This window comes from Globicephala melas, chromosome 5, assembly GCF_963455315.2.
Source record: "Globicephala melas chromosome 5, mGloMel1.2, whole genome shotgun sequence".
Taxonomy (NCBI): domain Eukaryota; kingdom Metazoa; phylum Chordata; class Mammalia; order Artiodactyla; family Delphinidae; genus Globicephala; species Globicephala melas.
Genome location: NC_083318.1, coordinates 119,301,203 through 119,316,488, shown reverse-complemented (window position 1 = coordinate 119,316,488; position 15,286 = coordinate 119,301,203). Strand labels below are relative to the sequence as shown.

At 47.3% G+C, this 15,286-nt stretch overlaps 1 protein-coding gene across 2 annotated transcripts in view; it reads right to left on the bottom strand.

Moving 5' to 3' along the window:
* The window catches only part of SETD7 (SET domain containing 7, histone lysine methyltransferase), a 52,930-nt gene extending 38,679 nt beyond the window's left edge, over nucleotides 1-14,251 (bottom strand). The window contains exons 1-3 of one of the 2 annotated variants that reach the window (XM_060299746.2): nucleotides 14,170-14,251; nucleotides 13,349-13,481; nucleotides 4,671-4,800 (exon numbers count right to left, since the gene is read on the bottom strand). In XM_060299746.2, coding sequence (XP_060155729.1) covers nucleotides 4,671-4,800; nucleotides 13,349-13,481; nucleotides 14,170-14,199 — 293 coding nt within the window. In that variant the 5' untranslated portion in view covers nucleotides 14,200-14,251. The remainder of the gene's footprint in view (nucleotides 1-4,670; nucleotides 4,801-13,348; nucleotides 13,482-14,169) is intronic. The other variant, XM_030845099.3, reaches the window with a different exon arrangement.
* Between the last annotated feature and the right edge of the window lie 1,035 nt (nucleotides 14,252-15,286).

The window sequence follows — 15,286 nt, the reverse complement described above, 5'->3', positions numbered from 1 at the left end:
ATACATTAACATGAACATCCAGAATCTGGGATTAGTATAAAAAGTAGAGATGTGTAGGGCTTCCCTGGTGGCGCAGTGGTTAAGAATCCTGTCAATGCATGGGACATGGGTTCGAGCCGTTGTCCAGGAAGATCCCACGTGCCGCGGAGCAACTAAGCCCGTGAGCCACAACTACTGAAGCCCGTGCTCCGCAGCAAGAGAAGCCACCGCCATGAGAAGCCCACGCACCGCAACCAAGAGCAGCCCCCGCTCGCCGCAACTAGAGAAAGCCCGCGCGCAGCAACGAAGACCCAACACAGCCACAAATAGATAAATAAGTAAATTTATAAAAGACAAACAAAAAAATATCTCAAAACTAGCGAACATTCTGAAGCTTCTGAAGCTGACACAGTAGTAAAAAGGTAAAAATGTACAACATTTTGGCTATTTAAACTGGTTTAGAAATAGATAGCTAGTTCCTTATTTTACCTCGAGTATTCTCTGCCAACAGTGGTGGCAGAGAATAAGATGCTTAAATTCTCTGCCAACAGTGGTTTACCTCTGTGACCTGAGGACGGGGGTAAAAAAAAAGGGGGGAGCATGTTCACTTTATACATTTCTGTATTTCTGGAAGTTCTTTTTTCTACCAAGTATTTGCTACCTATGTAATTAAAAAAAAATAAAATATTCTGCTTCTGTTTTTCCAGGCCATCTTTCCTGGTGATCTGAATATTTAAAATTCTTATTCAGGTTTATCATATTCTATGTAAAGGGGAAGACTGATTCCAGAACTTTCTTGATATAAATTTTTGTTTGAAACGTTCTCACAAACCACACACCCAGTCTATGACATAGATTGTGGTGACAGTTTCATGAACGTATACTTAACTCTAAATTCATGAAGTTGTATATGTTAAATAGGTACAGCCTTTTGTATGTGAATCATGTCTCTAGTTTAAAAAAAAAATCGCAATCAGGTTTTATATAAGATTAGAATGCATCAGGCCAAATCTTCTGTCACTACACTAGAATTTTCCAAACACAGCCTCCTGTAACTGCAAATAAAGCCTCTGATGGGAACATAAGCGAGTACTACAGGTTTGAACAACTTTTAAAAACTCTACCATAAACCTTTTGTTTCCTCAACTGTTATTTCAAAACCTTGATGTCACCCTTTTGGGAGGAATTTTTCCAGACTAAAGCCTCCTGACTGGCAGTAAAAGCACTGAGTGCCCACTTTGTTTTTTTTTTTTTTTTTTGCGGTACACGGGCCTCTCACTGTTGTGGCCTCTCCCGTTGCGGAGCACAGGCTCCGGAAGCGCAGGCTCAGCGGCCATGGCTCACGGGCTCAGCCGCTCCGCGGCATGTGGGATCTTCCCAGACCGGGGCACGAACCCGTGTCCCCTGCGTTGGCAGGCGGACTCCCAACCACTGCACCACCAGGGAAGCCCCCACTTTGTTTTACCTGATACATCAGACCCTAAAAATGGGGTGCAGTAATAGGGAGAAAAGTTAATAGAGCAGTGTAAAGTAAGCTGCTGCTTCATTAGAGGTGACTGACTTCTCCACGACCACTTCCTGCATCCCCCTTAGAAAGATCTAATAGATTCCACAGCCTTTATTGCAGTCATAAGACTCACTAACTTTTCCGCCAACCCTTTTAGCAGATGTCTCATAACATGATCATCACTGGGCTTACGAATGAAGGTGACGAGGACCTTTTGAGAAACTGTCACCACACTGCTTCCTCCCATGTCATAAAAGCAGTGATACTGACCTTCTCCCCTCAAGGTATTAACAAGGGTAAACTTTTCAGGTCCTTGCTAATACCACCACTCTTTGAGCCTACCATTGGACCCAAGTCTCTCCAGGTGTTTGAGTGGTAGGTACAAAAACCAGTGAATTCGCGCCTCTAAAAGAAAAAAGAAAGGCAATGAATTTCCTTCTATTCCATAGTTACTGGCCTAGTGCTTCAGCCTGAGCCACTGCTCCAGCTTTCCCTGGTCATGACTCCCATGCAGATCACTGCATTTGTACAGCACACTGGGGGAACTGGATGAAGCTGGTCAGAGCCAGACGTGACTGGCTTGACACAGGGAGGGAGGGAGGCGCTTGGGAAGTCTCAGGCCCCACTCAGCCCCGCAGGGCTCATTCCTGACACACTGGTTGGGAAGCTCAGCCTAGCCCTTCAGCTCGCTGAGTCTCAGGTCCGTGAAGCGAGCCAATAACCAATACTAAACTCAACGAAGCCTGCTGGACTGTTTTCCCAGAGTCAGTCAGTTACTGGGTATGACCTTCAAACTATGAGATTTAAAACAGCAGCGTGTGCACGTGTGTGTGCGTGTGTGTATGTGTGTGTGTGTGAATGCTACCCTCTTTTTCGTCTCTCATCCTCATTCAGCAAGAATTTTTTTTTTAATACCAAATTAACAGAAAGTGCTATGAAGCATAGAAGATGGAACAGATACAGACCGTGCCCTCAAGGAAACCTCTCTCCTGTAGGGGAAGGAAGACATTTATATAAATATATATTTGCTGAATGAATAAAAGAATAATTGCATGAGGTAAACAGTGACACTTTCCAGAAAAGAGTTATAAATAAACTTCTATGGAAGTGAGGCAGGAAAAGTTTCCTTCTGGACAGGTTAAAGGAATCGTGAGAGAAGAAAGCACTGATACCACACCGAGTAAGAGGCTGCTACGGGACTCAGTTATCCACCAGGGCAGAAGAAAGGAAGCAGAATATTCGACCATTTAACATGAATAGTTTGGAAACCAATTTCTGCTAAAAAGAGGTGGGGTGTGGGGTTGAGGACAGTGGGAAAGAGAAAGTTGGAATTAAAATAAAAATTTACAAAAGTTCTCTGATAGGTTTTTATTGCTTTCCCCACCCCTCCTTATATCAGATAATTGAGAGCCTGAGGACCTGTTAATATTTTTTAAAAGCGACTCATTCCACCTACAGAAAAGGGATTGTGGGTTACAAGCCAGTCCCTGCGATCACCCTTCAACTATCAGCTTAGACGTTTTCTTTCCTGAAGGAATTCCAAGGAATAAGGAAGCTTCAGCTCATCACCAATGTCAAGAGTTTACAGTAAGCGGTGCTGTGGCCCACAGAATTCTATAACCTGCTTTAGCTAAATCCATTTCTGAATTACCCAGTCAAGTGGTATGAACAGAGCTAGTCCTTCCATGGCTCTGAATTCCTCTAAATGCTGGAGAAATTCACACGACCGCTTTTCATTTCTGAAGCGGACACGGCTTAAAAGTCACTGTTGGCCCATGCAACCCCATCTCTTCTTGAAAGAGAAAAGTCCTAGTTATTTCCACCTATCTCAAGAGGGTGAGAAGCTTCTGCCTCACAGCGTTCTCATACGGGGGGTGAAAGCAAGGTAAAAGAACCCTGCTGTGAAAAGTATTTTCACTAGTGGTAGAACACAGGAAATACTAGTTACGACATCAGCATTAAGGTATCGCACACAATGTCCAGTCATCCCAAAGACAAGCATTTAGAACACTGTGAGTCTGCAGCTGTACCCCTCCTATATCTACCCATCTTACTGCTTGGACCGCGATGACGTGGCTTTGAAGAACTTTGCTAAATAGTCTCTTGACTAATCTCAGGAGGAAAGAGAATATGCTGAGAAAATTATGAAGCTGCAGAACCAATGAGGTGGCTGAATCTTCTTTCAAAAGGAGATCAAGAAACTGGACCATGATGTCTGAGAGTGTGCTGAACACAGAGTGAGTGTGCATTACGCTTGGAAAAGAGTGTCAATCAGCCACTACTGGAACTACACACAGTGGTCCCTGACAAAAACAATCCCCACCCGTGTGACTCTATGGAGACTCATTACCTGAACGAGGAGGTGAAATCCATCAAAGACCTGCGTGACCACCTAACCAACCTGTGCAAGAGGGGGGTCCCTGAATCTGGCACGGCAGAGGCTCTCTCTGACAAGCACACCCTTAGAGGCAATGATGGCAGAGCTGAGTCTTAGGCCATAGCCACGGGGGTGTAACTAAGCAGGACGCTATGGGACCTTCCCGAGACAGACCCCTCGCCCATATCCTCCGCTGGAGCTCCTCTCTGAAGTACCCAGATAACAGGCGCTGATACACATTTCCGGAGTTGTTTTGCAAATGCTAAAACCACCACCAAATGGAAGAAATTAACTACCTGAGGTCATACGTGGTCATGACTATGTAGCCCACAGACCTACTGGTAATGTTAACCCCTGTGACACCGCCCTGTTCCCTCACCATCAACCAAGCAGAGATATGTGTGCAAGTTGATCACATGCTCTGGGACTCCCCTCCCTCACCTGGTGTTTAAAATGCTTTCCCGAAACCCACCTGGGAGTTCGGGTGTTTTGAGCACTAATTACCCTGGGTTCATTGCTTGGCGCCTGCACTCAACGCTGCACTTGCCTTCACCACAGCCAGATGTCAGACTGGCTTTACTGCACACGGCTGAGCAGACCCAAGTTTGGTTCAGTAACAGGGGGTGGCTGACATCCCTGGTCCCCCAAGCAGTACATGCACGTTGGGGTTACTTTGACTTTTTCTATAAATGGTACTAAAATATTCACTTAAATTCTCTCATTCATATCATTCCTCCAAATAAAGTAATTTGGTACCTACTCCCCACCCCCCCAAAAAACAAAATAAAACAAAACCGTGAGTGCTACCTGCCATCAAAGAAGAAGAACTTCCCCCGTCCGTTCTTTTCTCCGTGAATGAAGTTGCCCTCAAATCTGTCTGTGGAGGAGTAGGTGACTGTGCAGAAGCCGTGCGGTAATCCGTCATCATCCAGGTGCCCTGGAGAAAGGGAACCACAAGGCAAACCTTAACATCGTCCATGCTCACCCACCATCATCTGTGCTCAGATGCTGCCAGCAAGTGCCCCGTGCAGCTCAAGGGTCCCTTCCCTGCCTGAGGGGAGAGCGAACACCAAGGTTTCCCTGCCCGCATCAGCACCGTCAACTCCGCTCTTAGGTACACTTTAGAAAGGACGGGTCCACAATAGAGGGCCTTAGACACGTGTACGGTTATGAACCAAAACACGCTCATATTTCACCAGGGACTGAGAGTTATTCTCAATAATAACACCTGCAGTGTGAGTTTCAGCTGACCCAGTACTTCCCCACAGGGTACTGCTCACGTTTGGAATTAGTGCCCCCGAGCTCTCATGCTTAACGGAAACATAGCTGAGACGGCACACTGTCTTGGCAATAAGTTATCTGGTTCTAGAACTAAGTATACAATACGACTTCATACATCATTATACAGTATGTGGAGCCCTGCTAGCCAGGCGTCCTCTGAAAAGGATAGAGCCACGGCTTCAAGACTGCCCGAATATCTACACCTCATGGTACGAACACACGAACTCAGAGTCCCTCTAAGCTTAAACTTAAGCTTAACATTGAACTTACTGCTTTACTTCACAAAATCTTTCAGCTTTGAATGTTCGGTAATCACCTTGTCATACACCCTCTACCCACTGTGTTCAGAGGGTTTGTGCTTTAAATGTAGTTAGAAGTGTCCACATGACCATTTAAGCCGTGATTTTGAACATCAACAGCGATGATTACACTGTGATCTTTAAACTGCTGGTTCTTCTTGGGTCACCGATTGGTGTACTCTTATATTTACGTTTACAGTCAATGTTTAGGTTTTTTATTATTATCTACATATTTCACAAAACCCAAGAGTCACCTCACTGGTGCCTCCCCAGTCATTCTGGTGAACTAATTTTGCAGAGGCGGGTGAAAATGAAGGCAGCAGTTAAACTACTGGCTTTCTCCTGGGTTAATGACCTGAGCCATGGATGAAAAAGGTATAAAAGCATTAAATACTGTGTGCAGTGCAGGGACATTAAACACTTAAATGTGGCTTCCAGATGGCTCACAAACATAAAAGAAAACACAAACCATTTCACCACAACGAATGCTTTACTCTCCTAAAAGAATTTCTTCTAAAGTGATAAACGAATGTCATCCCTTAGAAGAGATAGGAAGTAAGCTCTCTTATAAAGAACGAAAAAGCTCTTTATTTGTATTATTACATAAACATAAAATAAAAATGAACAAATGCACTGTTTTATTGCTACATCTGATTCTGCATAGAATGAACTACCTGGAATATATTACATTAAAACATGGCTACTTAAATAAATCACAATCAATAAGGTTCCTTTCCTCTTAACCCAAATTGTTTTCTAACAAGGGCCAGGAAATTAATGGTTAGGAGGGAAGTAGGCCACAATTGCTTCCTTCTTGCTTAAAAACCAAAAACTGTACCTGACATAATTCAATGACACTTGAGTCATATGAAGTGATTTGGACAATTATTTTCTAAATATCTACTGATGGCGTTTCTCTCATTGAAATAAAGTATATCTACTTTTTCTCCTTTCATTAAAAAAAAACCACTCAGTGTATAGTTAAAAGCTTCCTTTTATGAAATGTTGCTCAGATCAAATTAAATTTAGCTACTTGCATTCCTACAAATTTAGTATTCCACTTCTGATTTAGGTACAACTATCAGAATAATCATTTTCACCTTATATCGAGGTACTTACTAATTTATTGAAAACGCTTTCCCCATAGAAAACAGTTCACATATTTCAGACTTTATAAAGTTAATGTTTGATAAAATTATTCTACTTTAGATCAAGAGAAATATTATGATAAACATGAACACTAAGAAGAAAAAAAAAATCCAATGTTAATTAATTTCCACCTTTGCTCAGTTGCAATAGTCCTATCCTATTTCTGAACAAACACTGCAGGTGCACCCTCAGCAATGGCATTTAGATATCAGAGAAACTGGGAAGCATCACAGAACACACTAAAAGCACTTGAAGGACAGTACTGAACCCCACTGAGATGAAAGCAAAAAAATCACCCCTGCTCCATGAAGGATGCTTATGCCCATGCCTCCTTCCACAGGCCAGTGAACAGAAGTCCCATCACCTTGTCAGGCTCTAGGGAGGGAGAACAGAGAAGCTGCTGAATGATGGCTGTTTCTCTGGGGACACTGTGTGTTTAGAAAGAAGGCTCAGACTTGTGACGATTCCCTGCCTTTCTAAAGGTGTTTAGGCTGCTTGTTGTGAGAAATCTCCCTCTATCAGATCACAGCATAATCCTCTGGTTGGCTCATTTGTTTTGTTTTCTTCTCATCCTTCCAAAAGGAGGATGATGTGATCAATGACCAGGATGTGATCAATGACCGGGATCAATGAAAAGGAGCTAAAAGTTAAGGCTTGCGATAATTCAAGACTTCCACCCTGAATATGTAACAGCCGGGGGTGGTGTTCCTAGCAGTAGAACTTTATGTTTAAAACAACAGCCACAACCAAAACAATAACAACAACTAAGGGACCTTCCGAGGAAAGAAACGTCAGGAAGAAAAGACATTAGGCTGGGACTTCCCTGGTGGAGCAGTGGTTAAGAATCTGCCTGCCAATGAAGGGGATACGGGTTTGAGCCCTGGTCCGGGAAGATCCCACATGCCGCGGAGCAACTAAGCCCGTGAGCCACTACTGAACCTGTGCTCTAGAGCCTGCGAGCCACAACTACTGAGCCTGTGTGCCACAACTACTGAAGCCTGCATGCCTAGAACCCGTGCTCCGCAACAAGAGAAGCCACCACAATGAGAAGCCCGCGCACCGCAACAAAAAGTAGCCCCTGCTCGCTACAGCTAGAGAAAGCCGCCGCGCAGCAACGAAGAAGCAATGCAGCCAAAAATAAATAAATTAATTTTAAAAAGAAAAATAAAGAAAAAAAAAAGAGAAGAGATTAGGTTGCTGAGACCTCATATCTCCTATCAATGTTAGTGCGAGAGGAGCTTCTGGTACAACTCTTGTTCCGCTGCCATTTGGACAATAAGATCATGTAATATCTGTCTTGCCAGCAACAGTCAATTTAATGGAGAGGGAGACTGATACACAGAGAAGAAAAAACTCTGTATACCTACTATGCATCAGGCACTGGGTTATGTAATTTCCTGTTACCTAAATTAAACCTTACAACCATCCCTCAAATTCCACTCTTATAGATGAGGAAGCCACTGCTATGTGCCCAAGAAATACATTAACTGCTACCCTGAACGCGTTCATGGATGCTGAAGGCCCCTTCCCCCAATCCTCCAATCCCTCTTCTCTCTGGTCAAGGGCAAACTGGCCGAACACCCTTTCTTCCCTGCCGATGGTGGAAGAAGCAACCTCTAAAGAGGGAGGTGTTCTCAAGTCCCAGGCAGAGAAGTGGAAGACGCCTTTGTAGTTAAGATAGTTCTCACAGAACCACCAGGATCTTCACCAGCACATCCTGGTGGCAAATGCCTGTCTCTTCCAAGTGTTACTCAATGCAAAGAGAAATGCTAGTCCAGCTTGCTCTGATTGAGATCAATCTGTGCAATGCGCCAAGTCAGCCAACAGCCTTCCGGGCCAATTCCCACTCAACAGAGATTGAACGCCAACCCAAACAACAGGGAAAACCCACTTGAATGACTGCTCTGTGTTGGGAATGCGGTCCCAGCTCGTGTGCCGTATATCTGTCTGCAGCATGGTTTTAAATATTGACTGAAGTTAGAGGAAGAGGGAATAAAACATAATCGTCTCACAAGTCTAGTTTTTCACTCTGTTCTAAAGATCATTATCTACTGAACAGAGAGAAAGTTCAATTTTTTCCCCACGGGTTCCCTCGGAGCTTTCTCCTGAACCTGTTGAGAGCCAGGCCTGTATTCTATGCAGTGACGGTACCTCTCAGCACAGGAAATTCCCTCTGGATCGGACATCTGGCTGCTTACTGCCTCAGACTTATTCACAGGACATCTGGGTGTGTGTGTGTATATGTGTGTGTTTCCCTCAGAACCAGAGGCCCTTACATGCATTGTTGGTTTTGTATAATAGAACTACTTTAAAAAAAAAAAGTAATAATAATAAAAAGGCAAACTTATTCTGTTTAGTGCAAAGAATGTGCCCTCATGATGATACACTTACGCTGGTGGTTAAAGACATAATCTGAGGGCTTCCCTGGTGGCGCAGTGGTTGAGAGTCTGCCTGCCGATACAGGGGACACGGGTTCGTGCCCCGGTCCGGGAGGATCCCGCATGCCGCGGAGCGGCTGGGCCCGTGAGCCATGGCCGCTGAGCCTGTGTGTCCGGAGCCTGTGCTCCGCAACGGGAGAGGCCACAGCAGTGAGAGGCCCGTGTACCGCAAAAAAAAAACAAAAACAAAAACAAAACATGATTTGAGTTTTGAGAGTAATCCCTTGCAAGAACTCAATTATTAGTTGTGAGGGTCTTAATTTTAATGTGAGGCCTCCACGTAGAGGGTGCTACCAGGACACCTAGCCTGTATTTTTCCTAAGTACATTGCATGAGCAGTCTTATTAGAGACAGGCAGGATGAGGTATTAGGGGGACTGTTAGAAATGCTCTTAGTATTTGAGGGGTTGGGACAGTGAAACATGGAGATGCTCGTTTTCATTCTGGCCCCTTAGTTCTGGAGACTCTGCTATTTCCCATTTTTGAGGATTCTTCCTCGATGTCTCCTTTATGTTTCGAGGCCTTTCTGTTTTTTCCTACCCTCGTGACCGCTACTGCAAAGAGCCTTTTAGGTGATCGCCTCACCCGCTCCCCACTGCCTGTTCATCCCATGCTCCCGCCCTCCCAGAGCAGAGCCTTCATCCTCCATTCCCAGCTCTAAAGAGCCCTCACATGGCCCACGGCCTCCAGGACAGAGTCCACAATCTCGGCCTGTGACGAGCCGCCTTTCCCTGTCTCACCTTCCACTTTTCTCCTCCTAGGCCCTCTGTTACAGCCGAACCCAGGGATTCATCTCTGAATGTGCCTGCATAATTCCACTCCTCTCTCTCTCTTTTTTTTCCCCTTTCTTTTTAATGTCTTTGTGCTCCTGGGTTAGTACTCAATTAGCTGAAATTCCTTGATGATATTAATGAATCACACGTGAGGGTGTCCCTTTCCTTGTAGGATGATATCCGTCTCATTGAATTTTGTCAATGTAATTAGAGAAAACTTTTATCTCAACATTTTCATTTGTATTTATTTAATGAAATTGTGTCTTTTCAAATGCTTATTGGTCACCTGCCTTTTTCTTGTGAATTATTGTTTCATTCCACACCTCTCTTTACTCCCAAAGTTCCCCTCTGGACTGGACTCATCTCCACGCCACCTCTTCCGGGAAATCCTCCCCCATCTATTTCCCCAAGCTAGATGCAGTTTTTACTTCCTCTCAACCACCATCATTCATCGGTTTAGATGTGATATATTTATTTCAAATTATATTAGGGACCACATTGTATTCATCTCTGTGTCTACGGGTGGACGAAGAAATAGACGTAATGACGATTTCTAGTCCCAAAGCTAAACATCACTCCCTGAAGAACGAATGAGCCTCAAAGAGTTTTTTAAAAACCACAGCAGGAGCTCAGGTGATGTCTGCAGGCCTGCTGAGGCCCAGGGCTACCTTCCCAAGGGAGCACAGCCAGCACTGTACACAGACACTCCCTCCAACCACCTGCCCTCGGGGATTCATCCACCCTGAGCTTAGAACTCTACCCAAGCCACAGTTCCACCCGACAGAGAATCAAAATGTACGTGAGGTGACAAAAGACGCAAGTCCTGAAGAGACCAATTTCTTCCCCAGAGTATGTTTCTAAGGAGGAAGAAAAAGAAGAAAAAGGCTATCTGTTGCAGAGGCTGTAAGTTAAATTCTCTTTCCCCAAATACATTTTTCTGAAAGTCACCAAACTCTTTCAGAACCAACCTCTAAAGAGTGACATTAATAAAGAACGACACTGATGCAACATTTAACTGTGGCTTCCAAACTCAGTTACCAACTACTTCATATACTTGACTGACTCATTAAAAAAAAAGAAAGATGTAGAGAGACAGTCTGGTATGGCGCAATGGGGTTCTGGAGGTCCAAGCCTGTCTCCCACCTGGCTGAATGTCCTCAGATTAGTTCTTAACTTCTCTAAGCCTCAGTTCCCTCCTTTGTAAAATTAGGATAATATTACTAGTCATGTGATAAGACTGAATGGATAATGTGTGTGTGAAACACTTAGCACGGAGCCTGCACACGTAAGGACTAAACAATTACAGCAATGATAATTTCAGCTAAGACAAACTACCGAGAGCACAGGCTCTGTAAGTGGAGAGAGGTAGGTTAGTTGGTACTTCAACACCAAGATATTCAGACTGGCCTTTTACCAGTCCCCCAGGCATGTGTTAGATGTTAAGTAAAGACTATTACAGACAGCACTTAAAAGTCCAAGAATGGCTAAAGAAAAGCCTACTTTTACACATGCAAGCTCTAGACACTGTGAGTCTGAGCCTTGGGTGCATCTAAGGACTTTTTAAATTTCTGTGTTACTCTAGTTGTTTACTGTTAGGTACAACTGAGTCACCATGTGTCCCAGATTGCCCCAGACATTCAAGGTTTAAGCCAGCTGTCCCAGCATAAGTATTAAACAGTGACCCTTCTCAAGTATGTTCTGGTTTTGGACAATAATGCATATGGTCACCCTATATAACAGAACCTTCCTTGCTTACATGAAGAAATTTCTCTGCTTTCACCCACTGAGCAATCTCAAAAACAACATCGGTGCATTTCTAAAGCTGCTTGTTCACATTCTGCAAGGAGCCTGGGACCGTGGACAACTGGGCCTTGTGTTTCCAAACAGCTTCAAAGGGGAAGATGGGTTAACCTCGGGAGCACTGCCTGTGATCAAGGGTTTGCATTAAATTTTTATGAGTAAAAGTAAACTTTGAAGAATGAGAGCCAGTCCTAACAATTTGAGAAGAGCATTTTTCAATTATCTTTCGTAATATGAAGGCACACGTAGTCAATAATTTACATTTAAAGAAGGCTTCCAACTAACATCTTTGGGCCCCAGTAAGTCCCAGCATTGGCTTTACTCATTGGAGATAAACAGTTCAGGACACTATGAAATTAAAACACCACCATCAACACTCCTTGAAGCTGGATAAAGAAATAAGAAGTTTCAATAGTTACATTAAGACAGTTAGCTTTTATAGAATTCAGAAATATTATTCTACTTAATCTCTCCTTAAGACCTTGGGACTACAAAAGGAGTCAATTATGTTGACATAAAAACTGATTTTTTTTTCTCCCAAAGTAGCAATAAGTATGCATCCTGTTTCTTTACCGTTTCTGAGAGCTTGTTTATACAAATTAGATAGATATTCAACCAAAAGCTTAAAAAATATTTACCTAGATATCTGGTTAAAATATTCCGGAATAATATCACGCAACACTGCAAAACATGACGACGTACTGTGTACGGCAGAATCAAATAAATAAATACGCTAAAGAGTATTTTCCAGTATTCACTGTTACAAAATCATAACATCTCCTGATACGAACAACTAGATTGTATAACGTCCCCACCTCGCTTTTTAGAACCAGCAAAAAAAAAAAAAGGTGGAGAAACTCAGCAAAACAAAGTGGCGAGAAAAGTCGGGGGAGGGGCGCTGGAAGCGAAGGGGCGGAGAAACACGACACCAAGGCGGTGATATCACCCACAGCCAACTGCATGGAATTCAGAAAGTTAAGTGTCACCCAGCAATTTCAGTCCGGGCTTGCGGCGCGCCTGCACAGCGTGGCGGCGGCGGCACCCGCCTGGGAAGCAGGAAGGGGGAAGGGCGGTTTGACTGAGTTCGCTCGGGGGCAGCAGAGGCCAGGGCCACCCGCCTCCCCGCCGGCGTGCGTTCAAGCCCCGGGTCGGGAGCGTTGTCCATGGCTCTGCAATGATTTCATCGTTTCGGAGAAGCGACCGCCCGGACCGCGGCTGCCACGTGCCTGGTCCGGCCCCGTGCGCTGCGCCGGGGGACGGACCCGGACGCGGCCGCGGTCACCGCGGGTCGCAGCGGCGAGCGGAAGGAAAGGGCTGGCGCCCGGAGAGGGGCTCGGGCTTGCCAAAAACGGGCGGGGGGATTGCTCCACGGAGACGGCCGGCCGCGGGGGGCTGAACTCCTGCGCACCGCCACCTCCCATCCCCGAAAGGGGGAAGGCCGGAGTGCCCGGCAGGTTTCGCAACTCCGAAGGCGGATGCAGGCGGTGACCGGGCGGGATGGAGCAGCAGCGCTCGCCCGGAGACCCCGGCCCAGCCGAGACCCGTTCCCGGCCTGCGCCCCGCCGCGCAGTGCGCGCTCCCAGTGGCGTGGCCGTGGCGGTCCGGCCCCTGCCCAAGCAGCGGGCCACCCGCGTAGGGGACAGTGGCGGCCGCGGGGCCCGGCGCCGCGCAGGTCGCAGCCCGCCACTCCTTCCGCGTTCCGTGCCCTCGGCGCCTCCTCCCCGGGCCCCAGAGAAATGCCTGTACCTTCCACAGCCTCCTCCACCATCTCGTCGTCGCTATCCATGGCGGCTGGGGACCCTGCCCAGCTCGGAGCCGCGCGGCTGCCTCCCGTCCCTCCGGGTGCTCCCGGCGGCTGAGCGAGCGCTGGGGCTGAACCCTGCGAGTTTGGAGGAGGAGGAAGAGGAGGAGCAGTCGGGGCTGGCTCGCACTGCCTCCCCCTAGAGCCCTTTCAATTCCTTGGCCTTAAGCCGCTCCCGCAGCAGCCGTCCCTCCTCCTTCGCCCACTTGCCCCTCGCTTCCGAGGCTCCGGGGTGCCGCCGTGGCCGCCGCCGCCGCTGCAACTTTCTCCTGTAATACCCCCTCTTTGTTATCGAGCAGCTGATCCGCTGACATCACCCAGCGCCGGTGCGCTCCCTCCCTCGCTGATTGACAGTTCCCCGTCCCTTCCCAGAAGTGAGGCTCCTTAAAACGAAAGACGCTCGGGGTCCGCGCTGACGCTACGCCCCAGCCCACCAGCCCCCGGGCCCATCAGGGTTTATCTTCTGCTTCTGCGAGGCTTGGTGCGCTCCGAGCGCCAAGCCTGGTCCTGGGCGCCGCGGGCTCCTCGCGGGCACTTGGGACCTCTGGGTATCCGCCCTCTGGGGCTCAGAACTCCGACCTCCAACTGTGCCGGGGACCACTTGGAAGTCCGCGTGCAGTGCCCGCCAGTCCCCCCTCGGGACAGCCTCCAAAGAGCAAGGCAAGCTAAGGCAGCGTTCCTAAAGCTCCAGCGCTTCAACTTCCTCTCGCCCTCGCCCCCACTTCACCCCGTTTGCCACCCGGAGCTGCACGAGTGCGGCACGCACTGGAGAGCAGGTGTCTCCGCGTTGCCGCATCACATCCGCGAGCAGGTTTCCCAAACTCAAGGGGGTGACATCCAGCCCAGATGCGGGCCTGCGGCTCCCACCCGTGCGCGCTGCGTCCCCACCCTTCTCGGGACCGTCAGGCGTCTCGGGTGATTCAGAAATTCAGCAGATCCAAATGGCAGCGGGCTCTTTATCAGGCAGGAAACAAGCGGCGCGGAAGGCCTGGCAGTTCCCTCCTCGCGCTTGTGGTAAAAGAAAAGGAGCCACCGAGCGGAGCTACTGAGGAGGGACCCTCCGTCTGGCACGCCTCCCCCCCCTGTACGTGTGATGTCCCCAGCCGTCTCCCTGTTTCTCCAAGTGCCAACCTTCCACAGATTCGGGCTCTTTAAGCGGAGAACATCACGGGGCACCCGCTTCGCAGCCCCGCCACTTAGCGTCATTATGGCGTTGCCTCTTACAGGTGGCGGCAAAGGGCGGCTGTAAATAGCTGGTTAAATGGATGCAAATGTACACAATGTGCCGTGGAATTACCGGGTGCCGCTTTGGGCGTCTGCCAAGAACAGCTACTGCACGGAGGGGGCGGGGGGAGGATAGGAGGGAGCCGAGAAAGTTGTTCCATTTTGTTTTCCGAACCACGAATGAGACTTTGTGGATTTCAAAGTACTTCCAGTACCCGGGAGACCATGCCTTGCTTTTGACTTTGTGCTTAAATGCCAGGTATTTTTATCGAGTATTGTGAGTTTCTTATTAAATTCAGTTTTTCCTCTGCGAAAAAAGAGAACAATGCTAGGGACATTTGTCCCATACACTGCCAGAAATTTCAACCCCTTCTGACTGTTTCAGAAAGAGAGGGAAGGGCCCTGGACCAGGCGTTAGGAAACTTGGGTCCTCGTGCTGCTCACCTGCCTAAGGGCCCTGGGAAGGCACACCTCCCAGCCTGAATTCCTCCCCTAGGAGATCCCAGGCTTCGGCTACACTGGTGTCAGGCCCTCCAGCTTAGACTAGAGGCTCTGAGTTCCCCCCAGCTTAGGCTAAGTTGATGAGAGGTCCTTCCGGCTTAGTCGATACCTTTCTGAAGTCTTCTGGCTTAAATTGAACCTCCTTAAAGTCCTCCAGA